Raw genomic sequence first — 20,821 nt, forward strand, 5'->3', positions numbered from 1 at the left:
TAGTCAACTTTATAAGGGTAAGTCAACATTTGTCATGGCAGGAAGCCCAACAATATTATTTTTGTTAGTCTGCTACTAGTTAAATTGGCTTCAGATTAAACAGCTCTAATAAATGCCCCCAAAACTTGGAGTTTAATAAAAAAAAAAAATACACATTCAAGCTCTGTTCCACAGGATGTTATCAGTATTTAACCTTCAGCAGGATAAAAACCAAACCAAAACAAAATAGGTTCAAATAGAAAAAACAACCTATGTTACAACAGTCTTTAACACAGCAAACACTTAAACCTAAAAATAAATTAACCCAGGCATCTCAAGCTTTTGTACCTTCGGAGCAAAGCAAGTCTAAAACTAGAACAACATTCTCAATTGATTTTGGCACTAAAATACTGGGGTTTTATATTGAAACAGCAGAGAATTTGCCTTTGCTTCATAGAATCTTAGAAATATTCTGATTGGAAAATTATAGAACATTGCCTCTTCCAGAACCAAGCCATATGGTCAAGCAAAACAAAGTAGGTGACCCTAAACCAGTTGTACGTATAGTTCAGTGTTGTACAAAGGTAAATAAATCATCCACACAAGTCCACACTAAAACCTGGGAGAGGCATTCCACTACTAAAACTGCCAGCATCTCAAGAAGAATTTATTAAGCAGTTTTAATAAATCGACAAAAAGACAACTTGATCATCCAATAAACTGTGTGTATTGGTGATACAATTTTCCTTCAAATCCTTAAGATCCCATGCACCACCTGCACTCCCTGATGGTAGCAGGAGGAGGTTTGTTATTCCTCCTCTGTCAGCCTCCTCAAAACCAGCAAGCAAACAAAGGAAAATCCGGAGACATTTTGTTTTAATCACAAAGAAGAGAACCTGAAATGACAGCTGGGGTACAATGAAGAGCCATTTAGGGAAGTGGTGAAGTATTCCTGGTCAAAGACAACAGTGAAGTTTGCAGAATGTTATGCCACCACGTGTTAATCAAAGATTGGCTCCCGGTTGCACACAGGCTGCCCTCGTTGGTCACCACCCTTAGGACCTTGGATTTCATTTGTCATAGGCAAGACAGACCCACTCAAGTGTCAGCAGCACAAGGACAAGTTGCATCCAGCAATCTTGACTGATTATTCATTCATCTGCAACATCCAGAAATCAATACATCTTTCAGCAGTTAGGAAATGAAGGCAAATTAACAGAAAAACCTCACACTGAGGTGAATTAACACAAGCAACAGAAACCCTGAAAAATCCAGACAACTAATGTAGAGTTGATTAAACTCTGCATTTCCTCTCATTAGAAGCTGCTTGTACAGGCAACCTAAGAAAAACCTTTTCCATTCTGGAACAAACTGGATATTAACCTGGACTGCCAATTAACCAGCAGACATCATACAGTAATTTACTGAATGGAAAAATAAAGACAAGCTGTTTGTTTGACACTGCCATTTAAGCAGAACAGATCAGCAATTCCAAGTGCGGGGGTTTGACACATTTCCAGCTACACTGCACATGAACTTACCTGAAATATGTCAAAACTGCAACTTGCTAATATTTCATTAAAATGAAATACATACATTTGGGAAGATCAAAGAAAATGCATGACTTGGAGTTTATCTCATGATCTTTTGGCCCCTCTCCCTCTGGCTCCATGCCTGGTTCTCCTGTTAATGATGTGCCATGGCCTAGAGGCCGGTGGCTTCCCCTTCACATTCCCCTTCCTGCACTCCCCACTCCAAATAAACACCGTCCTGAGCACCAGGCAGCCCAGAGCTCCAGCACACCAGTGCTGGGAGGATGGCAGGAGAGCACCAAAGACAGGCTGCAAACAGCCTGACAGACCTGACTCTGAGGTCTAAGATTCTGCACTGTAAGAGCTGTAAGCAAACATACAACATACTGGAGATGCAAAGGAATTCTATGCCCCCGTTGTAGTTTTCGGAGCCTAAATCCAGGTACTGTGCTAGATCCTGTATGGCAGAACAGGACATCCTTACTCTGAGGCATTCGGGAGTTCCTTCCCATGACTTCACATTCACACTTCAATCTGTTGCTGTGAATGCTCTTTCTCACCTGCTGCCAACCCGGTCTAGGTGTTTGCTTCAGAAGGGGTGATAAGGGAGGTGCTTTAACCAGTGAAACACGGAAAATGGTGTTTCTCATCGGGAAAGGCGTGGGGCTCTTTATAACTTACAGTAATTTCAAGTTTTACTAATTGTTTCTATTTCTGAATTATGAAGAAGTTGGGAAGAGCCCAACACCTCTGTACTGTTCACACCTACAATTGCACTACAGGATTTTGTGTGGGGCATGTAATGATGCATGTAACAACCATATAGTGTTTGCCATATTAACTCAGGTACTGCAGTGTTTTGTTGCCCTTAAACTGCACTTAAAAAGAGCTATGATTAACTGTACTTGGACTAGAACAATAGCTTTTTATCAGAATCCAGATTTTAATGTTTACATATATTTTGGGAATTTCATTTGTCATTGTTTTGTGACTGTGCAACTTTCTACAGAGTTTATGCCAAGGGAGCTGGAGTAGCTTAAAGAAAGCTGAAAATGGAAAACCTCAGTTCTCTTTTCTGCCACTGACTAATTCCTCAAAACAGCTACATAGCAGAAAATCTGTTCTAATCCAAACATACTAACATTTATGCAAATTTTGAGTTATTAAGTAATCAACCGACTTCACATGTTAATAACTAGAACGAAACTCGCGTTTCCAAAGGCAGAAACGCCCAGCCCGGACACAGGAAAGCTCTGCTGCAGTGACACGCAGCTGTGGTAGAAGGCGCCCAACAGCTTTAATTCACCTTGTAAATACAAAAGCTGAAAGAACAGCTTAATGTTAGAGCTTAAGGATTTTTTTCCCCCATACACTGACAGACTTCAAAGAAACAGGCTGCATACAACATTCCTTATAATGCCTTTCCCAAAGAGTAGCTTTATTTCTGCTTTCTTAATCAATTTTTTGGAGTGGTGGGTGGTCTTACCCTCCTAAGACAAACAGGATGTTTAAAAGTTTCCTTTTCAGAATGCTGGAATCCCATCCTACTCTCAGAGAACAGCTCGAAAGCATAAGGGTGCATTTTCTTATTCATATAAAACACAAGCTGTTTACACGTTGTAATTTTGATTGATCACATCTGTCATTTGATACTTCCTCATGCTCTCAGCTTTTATTGAGTCTTTCTCTTTGGAATTTGACTATAATCAAGCTGCCCTTCCTAACTGTAACAGAGCAATACTCCAACCTTCAGATTTGACAATTCAATTCATTTACAAAAAATCCCTTCATGCAGTAAAGGCTAAAACCATGTTTCATTAATATTATCATTAATATAATGAGTACCCTTAAGAGAAACATTTAGTACATAACAGCTTGTGTTTTCCATAGATGCATACACACACACACAGAGGCAGGGTGTTACTTTTCAAAAACACACAGTTGAAAAGAATTCCATTTCCCTTAAGCTCAATCATTAAGTCTCTCTGTGTAAAAGTACATTGAAAAGCAAGAGTGCAGCATCATCTTCGTTCTTAGCTTAAGCATCATAATTAAATAAGATCACTGGGCTTATATTAATTTTACTTTAGATCTATTCAAGTGGGGAGGTAATTAATCTTTGATGGAAATGTATTAAATGAACCCAGCTTAATATGTTGTCTTCAAGTTACTCAGCAAACAAGATTAATAAAGAAACTATATATTTAAGTAATAAAAACCTTCAGAGAGAAATGTTCTTCCTTCCTCCAGAGCACTCAGAATCCTTAATGTCACTGTTTTTTTCCCCAAACACAAACCGACATTAACCTAAAGTATCTAATATTTAAGTTCTTCATAAACAATGTTGAATTTGAATTAATGAATAAGATTTCTATTGTCACTTGAAAGGCTTCCATGCTTTTTAAGAAATAGAGCAGTCAACCTGCTGATAGGGCAGGACTTTCAGTTAACTGTACATCGGATTAATTTTTTTGTTTATTGTGACGAGGAAAAAACAGTTAATGCTTTAAGACACCATTTTACTGATTCCCTTTCAGTTCCTATGTAAGTTTAACAATTTGTAACTTAGTGCTGGGATAAAATACAACTAAATCACTTTAAGTTGCTTATGTAAAACAGCTACTTCTCAGTCAGCTATTTTAAAGATTAATTTTCCTAAAGACAAAAATCTAGATTTTGTTTCTTGCTTTATTCCAAAAGAAAGGTGAATTTACCTAGAGAAGGCAGTAAAGGATGCCAGAACAAAACAGGTATCTATACACTGCAGACTGTTCTCAAAGCACGTTACTTTTCTCCAACGCAATACAGGTCCCACCATAAAGAAAAAATAAAGTTACAACCGTGTCAGCACTACCTCGGTCTCTTTAGCTGGGCTGGTCACCGTCTGCGCTTCCAAGGCGAAATTCGCCCTCTTGGCGGACAGGTAGAAGGGATAATCCTTGGCCACCATGGTGGCTGCAGGAGCGGCGGTCTCGGGGCTCAGCGCCGGCTCTGTGCGAGCAGCGGGCGAGAGGCGCCGGCCCTGCCCGGGCCCCGGCAGCGCTGCCTGTGGCTGAGCTGCGCCCCGGCCCGCGGCTCGGAGCGCATCACCCGCAGCCGCCCCGAGCAGACTGCCGCAGCACAGCAGCGCCGGGGCGGGCCGGGCCGGGGGGACGGGCCGGGGGGACGGGCCGGGGACGGGCCGGGGACGGGCCGGGGGCGGGCCGGGGGGACGGGCCGGGGGCGGGCCGGGGGGACGGGCCGGGGGCGGGCCGGGGGGACGGGCCGGGGCCGGGCCGGGGCCGGGCCGGGGCCGGGCCGGGGCCGGGCCGGGGGCGGGCCGGGGGCGGGCCGGGGGCGGGCCGGGGCGGGTCCGAGCCCCGCGCACCCTCGGGGCCGCAGCCCCGGGCCCGGCGGAGCGGGCGCCTTCCCCCTTATCGCTCCCGCAGCGTTAACAGCGCACGGACACAGGGACACATTAACCGTGTGCTTCCCGCCGGGCGACTGCGAGAGCGTCTGGCTTTTCGGGCAGCCGAGTGTCCGACAGGAGGGCAGGACTAACAGTGGTCCCCAATGGCACAGTCCCAAAGCCAGACTGGCCTCCAGACCTGCACGCGGCAGTGGCACCTGCACTGAGTGCGCTGTGCTCCCGCTGATCAGAGCGGCAATCTGCATCATGGCACGGATGTCATGGTGCCACAACACTGAGCATTGCTTTTACACCCTCCCCAGTACACTTCTTTTTTTTTCTTTTTCCTCCTACCCATATTGTTGCTTTTTCCTGTCCAGCAAGCTGGAGTTTGTTTCTTGTGTTTTTTAAGTTCCACTTTTGTTGCTATTGTTCAGCCAAATGACTCCCCTGCCTGCACCTCTCATTGTATCGAACTGAGAAAGTGGAAAAACACCTCTGCCTAAGATGTCTCATAGGGCATTTCAGTGTCTGAAATTTGCCAGGCAAATTCTGTTTGATGGCTACCTTAGAACAAAGGCAGTGAAAATTTCCTGAAAAGAGAGAGGAAGCATTAGGGACCCTGTTTGCAACACAGGACCAGTCTGACAGAGACCAAAATACTGGAGACAAGGAAAAGGAAATTGAGTAGGAAGCTGGATGGGGGAGAAGGGAAGAATATTTTCAGCCACAGGGAAGCAGCCCAACCAAGAATAACTTCACAGACCTTGAAAAAATTGACTGATTTTAAAGGGAGATTATGTGATGGATGTGGCTTTACAAGCATCTATTTTTCTAAAGGCTGTTAATCAGATAATGATGACTTTAGAATAAGATTAGTCAAATGGCAAATCTAGTCCTCATCTGGACATTTTCCTTTGACTTCACCAATATCCCAAACATATAATTATCTTTCATATTTACCCTCCTAGGCTTTTTCAAGAGCAGCTGCAGTACAACCAGAGATGCTCTCCTGTGCTTGTTACGCACATCTTTCTATTTTATGGTAGTCTGCCCTTAAAACAAAAGCCCTACTAGGTTTCCAACCCTGAAATTCCTGCAAAATCACTAGAACAAAGTTATCAGTACTTCTAGATGGGCAATGATTCTAGAAGGAAATGTGACATTGAACATTTGGGTGTTCTGTGCCTCCTCACCTGCATCACAGTAGGGCAGGACACAGTTCACTGAAAGTGAAAGTGTTGACAAGAGGCACAGAACAGCTTTCATGAAGATAGTGGTTAAGCAGACAGGATATACAGAAAGACAGAGAGAGAGCAACAGGTATGATAAAGACCTACAAACCACAATTGACAGAGGAAGCAAATATGGAATGATTTTTCACTGTATTCAACTACAGGGAAAAAATTATTCCCCGGATTAAACCAGACAGTGGCAGATTCAGAGCAAACAAAAAGGAACTAATTCTTCATATTATGTACAACTTTTGTATTACACACATTGGAAGTATTTGTTAAAAGATGCTGCTCCTAAGAAATATTCTCAGACACAAGTTCTTGACTACTGGGGCAGTATTTTGGGAAAGACCATGACAGGCTATTTGTGTTTCAGACTCTTCTCTAACCATCTACTGCTCACCACCACTGGATATTTGGTGTTAGGTTAGATCAATTCTTCAAGCCACCCCCTTTCTTTCCATATTTAAAAAAAAATATATGAAAAAATGTAGCATCTTATTTGAAGACTACATACAAGTCTTAGCTCAGGATTTCTGAAGCTATGAACAGTTACTTCAGTCACACAAACATACACGCACTTCTGCAAGTCTTCTTCCATGTGATGTTCAGGGGACACAGCTCTGGGCACAACCTGACAATGTTAGGCAGTTTCACCTCACATTTCAAGCACCACTACATACAAATTGTAAAAAATGGTCAAGAACCTCCATGAGAACACAGCAGCTGCTGTGTAACCATTTAAACCCAAGAAGCCTTGATTTCAAATACCATCTGTGTATGTTTGTTTATGAAGGTGTATGCTAATACCATTTCAAAAACCAGCTTCACTTAAATCATTTAGACAAAATACCTTCAGGGCATGTTCTCAAAGCAATCTAATCCTGTAGCATGCTTCATGGCATGAACAGCACTTCACACAGGACAGAAGTGTACTGGTTTGGAGATTGAAATAATGAACTTGGGTTTATACAGATAAAAAAATATGCCAAGAAAAGGATTCTGTCATTTCTCCATTAATCCAGCCAGTGCACTTCAGCTTGACTAAGCATTCTTGAGAAACACAAGAAAAAATAGTTCTAAGAGGAATATGATTGTTAATAGGCAGGACTTTCATGTCAATAAGTTTCAGAGCATCTTGTACCTACAAGATAGACTTCAATGACACGGAAAGTAGGATTCATTAGACTCAATGGACATTTGTTTACTCCTCCAGAAGAGTGTAAATACAGTTTTAGAAATGAAATTTGGACCCAAAAGTTCATTGATGAACAGCACTGAACTTTATAAACATAATATTATATGATGGAATAACAAATGGTACAATTGCAAACAACTCTCTTTCAGAGAGCTGAATGTCTGTAGAATGCTATGTGCATTTATAAACAATGAATTATGATTACAGGTTAGTCATGGTATTGAATCCCTTCTGAACTGCATGTCAAACACTTGGGAGTCCCTTCTGAAAGATCTTACAGACTTAGTGTGATTTACATTTCATTTCTACATTAAATTAGGCTGCACAGTGACTGCCCATCAGTAGTCACTGCATTGTGTGTGTGCACACAGGCCCAGGCAGAGTCAAATGTCAGTTCATAAACTTGTGGCTGAAAGACTCCCTAGAGAACTCCACTTACACAGTTGGAGAAACAAAGGTTCCAGTGATTCCACTAAGGAATTTTGTAAGTGTGGAGCCAGTGAGTCCACTCTTTCCAAAAATTGTACTTAAGACTACAAGTCTACACTAACGCTATAAAAATTGTAAATCTGAATTGTAAGGTACTTTCAAAAAATAAACTAGTATTTCAGATAAAACGATGGTAGTGACTAGATTGCAAAGCAAGCCAGTGCATCAGTTTTGCCATTTATGGAACACATTTTTTGTGGGTTTAATTCAGTGGGGAAGGTGTAGGAGGGGTTTCTTAACTTATTTAGGCCAACACAGAATTTACTCAGACAGTTACTTACCTGTCAGAGAGAAAGAAGGAAGGTATTTGGTAAGTCTGGAAAGCCCAGCTCAAAGGTGCCTACCACTGCTGACCTGGTTGAGGACTGAAATTCACTGACAGAGCTGTTCTGTGGTCATGGTGTTGACACCAATGCCTTTAGTTCATTTCCTCACAGATTCAAAACCTAGCACAGAAGTAACTCTTGCAAAAGCATCTGTCAGCACAGCAAAGCCCTTCGAGATGTTCAGGGTCAAACCTTACAAAAGCCTTAAATTAAATAGAAATATTGCATACACATTTCAAGTTAAAAAAACCACAGTAGTTTGCACTTTTTGTAGTATCTCTCATATAATATATGCACCCTTCCTTTCATTTAAACTGAAAGAAGGTAGATTTAGATTAAATACTGGAAAAAAAACTTTTCACTGTGAAGGTAGCGTGGTGAGGCACTGGCACAGGTTCCCAGAGAAGCTGTGGACAGCCCATCCCTGGAAGTGTTCAAGGCCATCAGGTTGCATGGGGCTCTCACCAGCCTGGCCTCGTGGAAGGTGTCCTTGCCACGGCAGGGGGTTGGAATGAGATGAGCTTTAGGGTCCTTTCCAAAACAAACCATTCTGTGATTCCACGTGTGTGGTTTCACAACAAGCAAACCAGTAAACCAGAAGCCACTGCTTAGGAGAGGAAGAATTTTGCTAAGAATACACAAAGCAAAGCTACTATTCCTACTGTTCTGAAATGACCAGTGAAGTCAGCCAGGCTAATGCTGCACACACACACACAATTCTGCACCTGTGGAGTATCTCTGAAGCCTCCCTCCAACATGCTGCAGTATCTCTTCAGGATACTCATTAGGAAGCTCTCCTTACAGAGAAACAAACAACCACCGACACCAAAACCACATTCAAAAAATCCAAAGAGAACTTTTGAAGAAGTCTTTTCAACCCAACATTAATAATTTGAATCTGCTCAGAAGCTGGAATGCAGAACCACTGACAGTGTTGAGTGAGAAGACAAAAATCATATGAACTGCTAAAAAAAGAGCATTTATCAGGCAGTTACCCAGCTGTTCAAGAAACTGTAACTTCCTCATTGCAAATGCAGATTGTTCACATGGTAATGAGTTACAATTTACTAGGTAATAAATATCAGGAAAAGATTGCTTGATTAAACACTTTGTTGCTGAGAAATTCCAATAAAAATATTAGAGAATAAGTGATTACCATTAAAAATGTGTTCTCAAAAACCACACCTGTAATTTTTCCAGGTAGAGTCCTAATCATGGAAAGACAGTGCAGAACAATGACACACATCTCTGTCAAACATGTGACATCACAAAACTGAATCCCAAATTTCTATTCTGTCTAGAGTCTCCATTTGAAGACCTTTCACGTGATGCTTATCTGTGCCACTTGGGGAATAACATGAGAAGGAGGAAGTTATGTTTCCTCACTATTATCATGGGCTTTGGGATTGGATGCCAAGATGCCCTGAACTGTTCCGCTAACTTTTGTCAAATACAATTAGTTGATAGCAGGAGTCTCCCTTGTCTTCCACTATGAATAATGGCTATTTCAAAATACCACCTCTACCCTGAAGTACACTCATGTTGAAGTGATGAAGAGCCATGATTCTCATGCCAACCATCACGAATGATTTATTGTATAAACACACACCCAGTTGTAAGGAAGACTGCAGGCTTTCAAATTCACACAGGCACTCAGTGTTTCTTCATACAAGCATAGCTGGTAGAACAAATCTGCACTGGGAGAGAAACAGATCAAACCACCTGCCAAGTTGTTTTGATTAGGTTTTATTTTGCTAAATTCATGTAACTTTTGATTACCACAGGAAATACTGTACAGTTAAAGGATGCCCTGTAACAATCACATTCACACTGAGGCAGAAGCACTCCTTTCACGAGCTTCCCTAGGGACGACAGTAACAGCCCATTTTAAATCTGCCTCAGGTTCACAAACAGAAATTGTTTTGGTGACTTCAGCTCAAGCCTAAGGACAGCTGGCCTCAAGACACTGGGAAGGGTTCACACTTCTCCACCCTGCTACAACACCCAGCAATACACACCACTTGGTGGGCCCTGATGAGGGAATCACAGGGTGTGGTGAGATTGGCTAAAATGATCCTCCACGAGTCACACTTATGAACAAAGAAGTTGGTTGAGTTTGTCTGAGTACACTTCCCTGGGGAGAGCAGAAAGGAGGAGGTGGGGAGGATTGTACCGATTTATCCATGTGGATTTTAAACAGCTGCTCAAGTTCTGTAGAGGGTGAAATGATCACCCAAAGTGGAGTGTCCTTTCATGAATTTTTCATTGAATGGCATTCTAGGGAGAGGAAATTACTGGAAACACTTGTATGATGTTTAAACAAGATTAAATGTAATTAAAATATTTTTGTCTAAGTTACAGGCAGTGGGAGAGCAGGAATTTCTCTCCAGAGCATTCCTGCTGACTGGAAAACTAGGTAACATTTCTTTATGAGAAATCACTATCCCTAATACAAAACGTTTAGCAAGACATCACAGTAGTGGTCTATTTTTTTGTTTAGATTAAATTTTATTACAATAACATTTATATTACATGAGTAACTCTGTAATATTTGTCCTCAGAGTGGATAGTCATTTGTAATTTTTTGCTGTATGTATGTATGTTTTGCTTATATATGTATGTATGCTCAGAAAAGAGCAAAAAGAAAATTCTATTCAGAAGCAACAGGAATTTCCCGTCTAGAACCAATCTCACAATACTGCCCAAATGCCACTTGGTTCATTCTTCCAACCATGCCCTCCAACTGCAATATGTAAAGCAAAGTTTGGGTTTTCTAGGGTTTATTAGACAAATCACATAACTGGGGGAGAAAAAACAACAGAAGCCAAACCAAAGCATACAAAAAACCCTAAACACAAATAAGCAAACAAAACCCTAAAAAGAACCAATTGAACAAACAACAAAAGAAGAGCTTTCAGCTACACAGGTCCTTCTTCAGGTCAGAAATAAAACCAGCAACAAAGGATAAGACTTGGGTCTTTTGAGTTGTCTTTTCCTATTCACCTCTTTACCTAATTATACAAACTTCAAACCTTGTTACACGTATGTGTGTTCAGTTTGACACAGTTTATTGTGCTGTACCCAAAGTCCCAAGTTCTGACAAAGAACAGGATTTTAGAGTATGGCTGAGGTGAATTGACAATTTGCCACTTGTAAAAGCATAAACCCCCTTTCCCTCTCTACCCAAATTCCTCTTCCTCCCTCTCTTCCTGCTCTTCCTTATTGTAAGTCCTTCCTTATTGCAAGTCCTTCCTTATTGCAACTCTAACATTCATCTCCTCACACAGGTAAGTCAGCAGTCTAAACGCCCCCCCCCCCCCCCCCCCAAATACTTTCTTTTCCCAGGTCTCTCATCTGCTGCTTTCGGGAGCTGAACAAGTTACTGTGCATGAGAAAAGCACCAGAACTCACTGCAGAGAAATGGTGAAAAAGCTCTCAGGTACAGATAAGGACAGGGCAGGGAAAAGGCTGGTTTTTCTCCTCCTAGTAGCTCTAAACTGTTAGCTCAGCTTGTTTCATGAAGTCATACCCAAAGAATACTGTCATCATTTCATTTTTTTAGATGAGAGATTTGGATCCAAAGCCTTATTTATTTATTTTCAAAAACAAACCCACCTATTAATTTCCATAACAACTGTGCACTGTTACTCATCCAGGCAGTCATTTTTGCCAATTTGACTATCTTGAAATTAGAACATCTGTGCTTCTTGAATAAATACTTAGAACACAAATCTTGAGACTGATTTCATGTTCTCCTGAGCAATAGAATTAAGGTTGGAAAAGATCTTTAAGATCATCACACCCAACTGTTAACCCAGCACTGCCCACCACAATACATTAATTGCAAAAGGTCTTTAAAAAAAAATTAAAATTTGCAAATTAAGATCACTGTGCAACACTAATAGTTTAGAGATAATGTACCTTAGGAAAGTCTAACAATTGCAGGAAGTGAAATCAGAAGCATGAAAATTACAATTCATGTACCCTTTTCTAGACCATAGCCAAGGATGTGCCAGCAGTGTTCTAGACCCAAAGTTAAGCAAATAAAAATTGTTCAACACAGATTACAAGACATCCATGGGAGAGAGTGATGAAAGTCAAGCAAAATAGTGAGACTGCTCAGTGCTTTACAAACAGAAACAGGAGTCTGATATCTCCCCTACAGTAAAGCAGCCTTGAACCTGAGAGGCCTTTTTTTCACACTGCAATAGAGACAACCCAGTGCAGAAACCCTCCACATTTGGTCCTGAATAGAGTTCCTTAGATCACACAATGCCTTACAATCCAGATTTTTACAGTGACTATGCAAATTACAACATTCCACTGTAGTGGTCCATTAATACCTTTAGAAATGCTGTTCAATTCCTGTATGCTATGACCTACCGTACAAAAACATCAGACAAAAATAAACACAAGAAACCATCTTTCTGTTACCCACATCCTCCCCCTAAGAGCAGGGAGGAAAACCATGGTATAACTTCAAAAAGAAGTGTCCTTCAAAAATTGGTAATGCATCAACAACTGATAGAACTACTCTACTCCCAGTACAACTGCACTGCAGACCTGTGTCTTTAAAGATGATGTGACATTAGGCAACAATGTGACTAATCTTTAAAAGCTGAAATGGAACATAACATCTTCAAACAGACAACAACTTACACTAGGACAGATCTTCTTTGTTCATATCCCATTATCAAGGATTAGAGAATTGAGAAACCATTGCCAGGAATAAAAAAGATTTTATTTAAAGTTACAAAATAACTGTCTTCCCAAGAGTAAATATAATGATGTAATCCCATCCCATGGTACAGAAGTTATTACAACAGGTTTAATTGACACAGAAAGATAAATAAGAAACAGTTTTCCTGAATACTTTCCTGATTTAAGAAAGCCAGCTGTAATTTCTGAAGGCTATCTCCTCTCTGGTCAAGTTGTTAACCACAAACTGCTCTCTGGCACTGATCAAGTTCATTCTGCTTTTATGTGATCTTCATTACCAAATCTGCAACCACAACCCACCACAAGTGTTCCACTTCCATTCAAGCTCAACTATGAATTTTGGACAGGTGACTAATGATCACAGTTAATTTAGTTCCCAAGATAGCTGAGAAAGTCAATAGTTGGAAAAAATGTCTCTGAAAGTAATTCCAACCATCACAGAGAAAATATTGTTTACTACTTTAAAAGCTAAGAAACAACTCAAAATTGCATACTTCTTGTATCTAATAATCTTGAAAACATAGCAATTGACTGAACACAAAACCAAGATCTCTTTACAAACATTCTGATTTTATTATAAAATTGGGATTGGTGTTACATTACATGGATATCAAATATTGTATCTTCAAATCCCTGCAAAAACATGAACTCTTAAAAAAACTCTTACCCTAGTAAACAGTGAAGTGTTGATATAAGTTACTGTAGAACAACATGAGGAGACTTAAATATCAACCATAGCCAAAAAATTATTTTGTTCTAAGGATGTGTTTTATAAAGAGAGTATACTAAAGGGAAAAGAGAAGCCATGTACTTTTAATGCAAGGCACTGCTTTCAGAGCTCAAGATCATTAACAGCTGACAAGTTTGTTCTGATCAACATGCAACTTTTGGGAAGGATTCTTCTGAAAACATGGGGATGTACAGCAGGAGAAAATCACACAGATTAAAAAAAAAAAATTAAATATCAAGTTGAGAAGGAAAGCTTTTATTCTAGACCAGACAGGAACTGGAGTGAACAACCTGAATGGCTGAATGATTTGAAGGATTGGGATAAATAATTTATCTATCCTTTCAAAAGCTTTTGTAGTTTCTGTCTGATGCACAATGGAAGTCATTAGAGCAATGCAAAGAGGAGCACAGAACAATCAAAGTGATTACCTAGGAAAATGGCAAATAATACTAAAAATTAGATACAGGATATATAAAAGGACCTACTTCTCAGGTGAGTTTGATGCCATTCAGGAACACAGCAAAAGAATTTTAGAAGAGAAGGAATTGTCACATTAAATTAATTTTCTGTGTGGCAATACGTGTTCTGTAATTGATGGATAGAACAAATTCAGTGCTGAAGGCTCTGTACCATGAACAGCCCACTAGAAGCCCACACACAACACTGCCCACTAGAAAATTCCCTGAGACAGTCCTTTTACTTAACGTGACCTTCAACCTTGCACACAAGCAGCAGTTTGAGTAGACCTGCAAGTGATTTTGAATGTAAAAAAAAAAAATTCCTCCCAAGGAATATTATTTCACTCTTCAGCTCTCAAACTGTGAGTTTGTGTATGAGTTCTAGGCTACTACAGAAGAGAGCAAGGTTACAGAACACTTCTTGGTAACTAAATTAGCTAAAGGTGGGAAATGGGCTTGCAAGCACTTTAACAAAGAACCATTTTCTGAAATAGAAAACAAACTTGCAACCATCCAGAATTGCTAACTTTGGTTGAAGCAAAAATATTTTGTCACCTATAAAAGTTGAAGAAGGAAAAGGGAAGTAAAAAGTGCAACAGGAGTAAAACCATGTTTTTCCAGGCTGCAGGATACAGGACCTTTATTTTGATTTAGATTAATAATTATCCATTAGAAACATGATAACATTCACTGCCTGTATACTTATCTTATTCTGCATATGATGGTTAAATAATGAATAGAAAAGTATAAACCAAGTATCAAACAAGTGGGAGAAAAAAGTGAGCAGACTGCTGGCACGTGAAAATGTTTCAATAAAGCAGAAGGAAAAGGTTAATCCTTATGTTGTACTTTGAGCACACTGTCACACATGGTACAGGTATTTCAGTGTGCTCTGCCAGTTCCCCCTGAATTCACTACTCCATTCCTCCCTAAAACAAAACAGGACCTAGGAAGAGAGCCCAGGCTGGGTACTCAAGACTACCTAAAGGAGTTGCAATGGTAATCCACAAAGAAAAATGGCTAAGTCCTATGAAATGTCCAGCCATTGCACTGATGAATCCAAATTGAAAGGCTGAGAGGATGCCTTCATAAAAGTATAGCTGTACAATAAAGATTGGAATGCACCTCCATATCTGCAATAGAAACACAGGTATGTTATTACATACTGCTCTCTGGAATTTGGTGGGGTTGTTTTTGTACAAACACTTAGAGACTACCTGCTTCTGTTCCTAATTGCTTCCTCTAGGGCTGTTATTTTTATTAAAATAAAGGATATCTATCCAAATGATTGCAGTTTTGCCACAATAAGGATCCATCTATTTTGTTAGCTCAGGAAGTGCCATTTGTTCCAGTACGTGCTATCTAACAGCAGATGTGCATTATAACGTGTCGTTGCAGGATATATTAACCACAGCACATGAATGAGCCAAACAGCTGAAACAAGAAGCTACAAAGACCTTTTAGAACATGAGCAGCCTCCCTGATCTCTGTGAAACTAAATCACCAGTCTGGTATTACCTGCACATATGGGAAAGATACAATAACCAGGAAACAGATCTTATGTAAGACACAGTCTAATGCCTGGCACTTGTTTTACAATTGCTACCTACCCTACTAGCACCTCTTTTTTTGTCCTGAATTATGTGTTTACATACCTACAGTAGATCTACAATGGAGCTTTGATTCAGATATTATTTCCCCAATATACAACAGCTCAAGGAGGGAAGGTTGCTTTGCTTGTGGTGTACAGGTTTGGATTTTTTTAATCGTTGCCTGTCCTCACATTCTTTCTCAACACCTGCAGCATTTGAGCAGCAAAAACCTCTAAGTCAATCAGTTTCTGATCCAACATTTCTGTCAGAATTGTAGTATTCCCCCCGCCCTCTGCAAGGCAATCAAAACATCCCGTTAGCCAATTTTTACATTTGTATCCAGATTATGAGAGAGCAGTTTTGAGTGAGATATTGCCAACTTACAGTAACAGAGATAAACCCAATTAACAAATAACTTCAAAGAGAGATACTCCTTGCAAAAAGAAAAAATAGATAGAGGGAAATCTTTAGCCCTGATTCCATCTCTAGTGTTAGGAGATGAACAGCTTTCACTATGACTTCCTATCCAACACAGAAGGAAGATGTCACCAAACACCATGCTGAAAAATGACATCAGAAATACTGCCCAGTGTTTCTCATCCTCTCTCTACTGCTACAGAAGCATATAGTACAAATCCAGTTTTGCCTCTGACCACAAAATACCCATGTACAGTTATCTCTGTAAGCACATTTTGCAGGCAAGTGGCTCAGGAACTGGACATTCTTTGCAAAGAAAAGCTACACAGATTTTGTACAAGTAATCCCCAAATTTTAGGGATCATGGACAACAATATTGAGCAATTGGTGTGCTTACCAACAAATTCAGGCCTGTAATTTGGATTTTTTTCTTTCATGTGGCCACAAGAATCATTAAGCTGATCTCTGAGACAGTGTTGTCTGCCACCCATAATCTCAGGACCACTTTTTCAGACCTTTTTACTAACTAGTAACAGCTGACCAATACTCACAAAGTGCCTGAACAGTTCACATAACACTAAAAAAAAGAACAAAATAAAATAATGAAATTGAATAACACTCAATACTCCCCCCCAGTATTGACCAGTGGAAAAAAGGGTGAGAATACTAAAGAAACATTTCAAAGAGATAACACTTTGATCATAGTTTTTAAGATTCTTATACAATAATTTTGTTAAATATTTTTCCCTATGTGAATGAATTCCAATACCTGAGACCACAGTTTCTCTCATACTATATTCAATTCTTATAGGGTGAGGATTATGCCTTGTTTGTGAAACTGGCTGGAAGTTTCCAATGGTTCTTTTCAGGAAGCATGCATCTGTTTTCCAAACCTGTTCCTTCCTAAACTTGCTTAAGTTGGCCCCAAAAATGTATCAGGAAATAACTGGAGGATGAGGGGGATGGGGAAGAAACTTTAAAGACACCTTGTCTTAATTAAATCTCAAAGTGTTACTTCTTCCTGTTGAACTGAGTCACGCAGGGCTGTAGCTGTCACACCTGACAGGGGGAGGGGAGGTGTCAGCATGGAGAAAAGGTTTGTATTTCAGCTGCCTCCTGTATTTGGCAGCCTGGAATTAATTAATGCAGTGGAACCAGCACACACTTGACTGCTGCACACAATTAAGCACGGCAAGCAGTATTGAAAAATACTGCTGCTTGCTTTAATACTCTTTTATTGGTACAAAACACGGAGAGGTAAAACAGGAAAGGCAAATGCCAATTAACAAAGACACGAGGGTGCCTCTGGCAGTCACTGGTACCATCTGGGTCTCAGTCTGCTGCTAAGCTATTACCTGAACAAGCAGGTACAGTGAGAATAGTTATCTTACCTAATGAACAATAGCCTTTATCAGTTTTAGTCTTTTTTGTCTTAGAATTATTTTAAATATTCTGTCTAGAGCCATATGATTCATGGGGCTGTTACAAGTAGTCTCAGCTGGAACCTCTCAGTACCCTGTATCAGCATTTCAACTACTAATTCAGCTGGAAAGCCAGGGTCAGGAATGTGTCAACTCCATGGATTCATCGACTCATGACAGGAATGTCATTTCTGCAACCTTTCTTCTTGATCAGCTCTTAGTGCTCAGCACAAGCCACCTTCCCATAGATGAGGCCAGATATTTAACTTCTGTATTTTAAAGAACAGTCTTTGGAGGGGTATAGGCTTAAAAGAAAAAAAAAAAAACCATCCCCAGTTATTTTTGGAGCATTTCCTTCCATTTATTTTTGTTGTTCAGTAACAGCAGATCTTACATGAATATTTTTAGTACTGGGTTCTGCTTTAACTGCCCTGACAGAGTATTTGCAAAGCAGCAGTTGATTCCTTCACAAATGATGCACATAAACAAATCAGCACAAATTACTTTTGTAAATTTACAGCTGCATTACATGAATACCTACCAGAACCTGAGTGCCAGTGACTGCTGCTCACAGGGGAACTTGCACCCGTTTGCAGCTTCACAGAGCTGCTGTTGATTCAGTTTTGCTATCCATAAGCAGCAATTCGAGTAGTTATTAGTAATAATTCTATAAAGGAGAAAGAAGCCATTGAAGCAGTTTTCAGGTGATGCCATTCCAAACTCACAAGTGCAAGCTTGGCTGGCTCAAACTGTTTCCGTATCAGGAAATTACAGTAATCCGAGAACAATAAAGGGGTTCCTTCATTAGCTGTTGTAATCCCCAAGGATAAGACCCACTTTTTCCATATAGAAGCTTCCACGTGGAAGAGCTATAACATTTTAGCTTTTCTAATGATCCTTTAACAGAAAAAAGATGTTAATGTTGCCGCTAACAATTTGTTCCTTCTTCCATTTCCTTTTTCTTTACTCAATGGGAAATTTCAATTCATTGTTTTGGAGTTACTTCTAAGAAGTGGAAAGTGATGCAAGGCAAAACAAAATCTGTCATAGCTTCATTACCAGTGTAGCTGTACCTACATATACCATAGCAACTGTTTTATAAAGGCTTTATCAACTCTCCCTTTCCCACTTGCATATAGGTTTACCTTTTGGAATGACCTCAGACATCAGGTTACAAGAAAAAAACCTGAACGCTGCTGAATACACCAATTCTTTTCTTCTTAAACTAAGGGCACTAAAAGGAACCTAGGAGATGAGAGCTCTATCAGTAAATCCATCTGGCACTTGTATATTTACAACTTTGTGGTCTGTTTAATGTTAAGAATTACTTTATAAGATGTCCTAATCCGTATCTCTCATTTGTAGAGGGTTTTTTAGCTTACTTAAGTGAACACCACAGAGAAAGTTATTTATAAAGAGCACTAAGAAGTGACAAATGTGAGAAAATATATCCAGCAAGAGATACATTGTTGCCTAACTCATGGATGAAAAATTATTAATATGTTGACATTATTTATGTTTTCTGCTAATGTAAATAAAAACCACTAAAAGCTGACAACAGTAAGAATCAGAGTATAGCTATACTACTGCTGCTAAAGAAATTACTTTGGAAACAAGGCATCTCATTTAATGGAAGGGAACATTCATTCATATCATGTCATGCCATATCCCCAGACACAGGAAAGAAAAAGTCTCCCCGCCAGGATGTCACAGGGAATATTATTTTTCCTGAGGCAAACTATCTTAACTTCCTGAGGAATTAGGCAAAAGCTGCCAGTTAGGCATCTAATCCTATCCATGACCCAAGATTCTATTTAGAAAAGTCACTGAATTTAAAAAAAACAAGGTAGAGGAATGAGGAATGACAATGGCAACAAATGGGCAATGAATATTAGCTGTCTCTGACCAGGTAGTGTATTTTGGAACTTCTGTAAATGACATTTTTAAAGCCTGTGTGCAGATTAGTCAAGTGAGAGTTTGATGCAGGTGCTGGCTAGAAAGTATTTTGGAAGACAGAGATCAGTACATTTAGCTATGCTCTAAGGGCTCTTATCATTTTGGGGTTTGGGGTTTTTTTTCCTTCTTACTATATGACAGAACACCATTACATTGTCTTCATGCAGTAAACTGATTTTAACAAATTTGTACTGAAGTACTTCCTGGCACTGCTTTTACTTTGCTTATTCTACAGCTAGGCCTCCTGCATCAAAAGACTGTCTCAACCACAGCAGGTCCTGAAATTCTGCAACCAGACCAAGCACAATTCCGATTACATCATAAATGAGTACAAGAACAGTAGTTTCCACTTCAGTAACATTTCCACAGTCCTTTATGTTCAACGAATAAGTTTTCTTAGTACCACTAAGGAAAAGTAAGCTCATCAGCATTTTATAAGCAACAAAACCAAGCCAGAGAAGAGGTAAGTGTTACATGAAGTTCATGAGAAATATGTTCTGTAACCACAAAGAGGCTTTTAACTTCAGGCAGTGTCAAACCCAGCCTCCACGTCACTTCCTTGGCCAATTCCACATAGATACGGGCAGCAAGTTCATTATCATTATCATAACTCTTAAAATAAAACTTTGGAGTGAGTGAGCAGAAAAGGCATAAAAAGCTGCTTATTCAGACAAGAGGTTCTAGTCTAAAAGCAAAAATGTCTTCAAACATCAAAACACTCAACTACTTGAATGCAGAACACATTTCATACAGAGTGCAGGAAGTCACTGTGCTATTCTAAGTGATGGTACAAAAGAAAAAAGCCACCAAAAAATCACAACTAACATGCTGTAAGCAAGAAATACCAGAATATGAAACAAGAAACCTCCCAGAAATAACACAATGCATACAATAAATAACACTATGTAAACAACATATTCCAATACAACAATGCTTTGACAACTCTCAGCTTTTACGCCTCAAAGTTGACTCATTTCTCCTAAATAAGTAGCAACTGTGGAGCTTTCAGATGGCACTTTCATTAAAAAGGCAAGAAAAACTTTCTCCAACTACTCTGTACTACCTGTAAATACTTTCAGAACTTCAATTAATGGTTAGTTAGTAAACAGTATAACAAACACTTGTGTCGACTCTCAAAGAATGTTTTTGCCCTCATGACAAAACCCAGTTCACACAGTTTGCCGCTTCCAAAGTCTCATCCTGTTTACATACCATCCCATACACATCACTGACCACCTTTGCATCCAACAACAGATATAAATTAGACAAAAAATATCTGATTTAGAAGATGAAAGATCTGATCCAAAGATATCTATAAACAATAAGACCATATGCCTATTCAAATTGCAACTTGTCTTTGCTAATATTTTCACACAATCTG

At 39.7% G+C, this 20,821-nt stretch overlaps 1 protein-coding gene across 11 annotated transcripts in view; it reads right to left on the reverse strand.

Annotated features, from left to right (window-relative positions):
• Positions 1-20,821, reverse strand: part of ARHGEF3 (Rho guanine nucleotide exchange factor 3) — a 110,449-nt gene that overhangs the window by 19,871 nt on the left and 69,757 nt on the right. For 2 of the 11 annotated variants that reach the window (XM_069027694.1, XM_069027692.1), the window contains exon 1: positions 4,366-4,629. The exons of the other annotated variants lie outside the window; for them this stretch is intronic. In XM_069027694.1, the coding sequence (XP_068883795.1) occupies positions 4,366-4,461 (96 nt within the window). In that variant the 5' untranslated portion in view covers positions 4,462-4,629. Of the gene's footprint in view, positions 1-4,365; positions 4,630-20,821 lie in introns of those variants that run through there. 11 annotated transcript variants of the gene reach the window in all.

This window comes from Aphelocoma coerulescens, chromosome 12 (assembly GCF_041296385.1).
Source record: "Aphelocoma coerulescens isolate FSJ_1873_10779 chromosome 12, UR_Acoe_1.0, whole genome shotgun sequence".
NCBI classification, from domain to species: domain Eukaryota; kingdom Metazoa; phylum Chordata; class Aves; order Passeriformes; family Corvidae; genus Aphelocoma; species Aphelocoma coerulescens.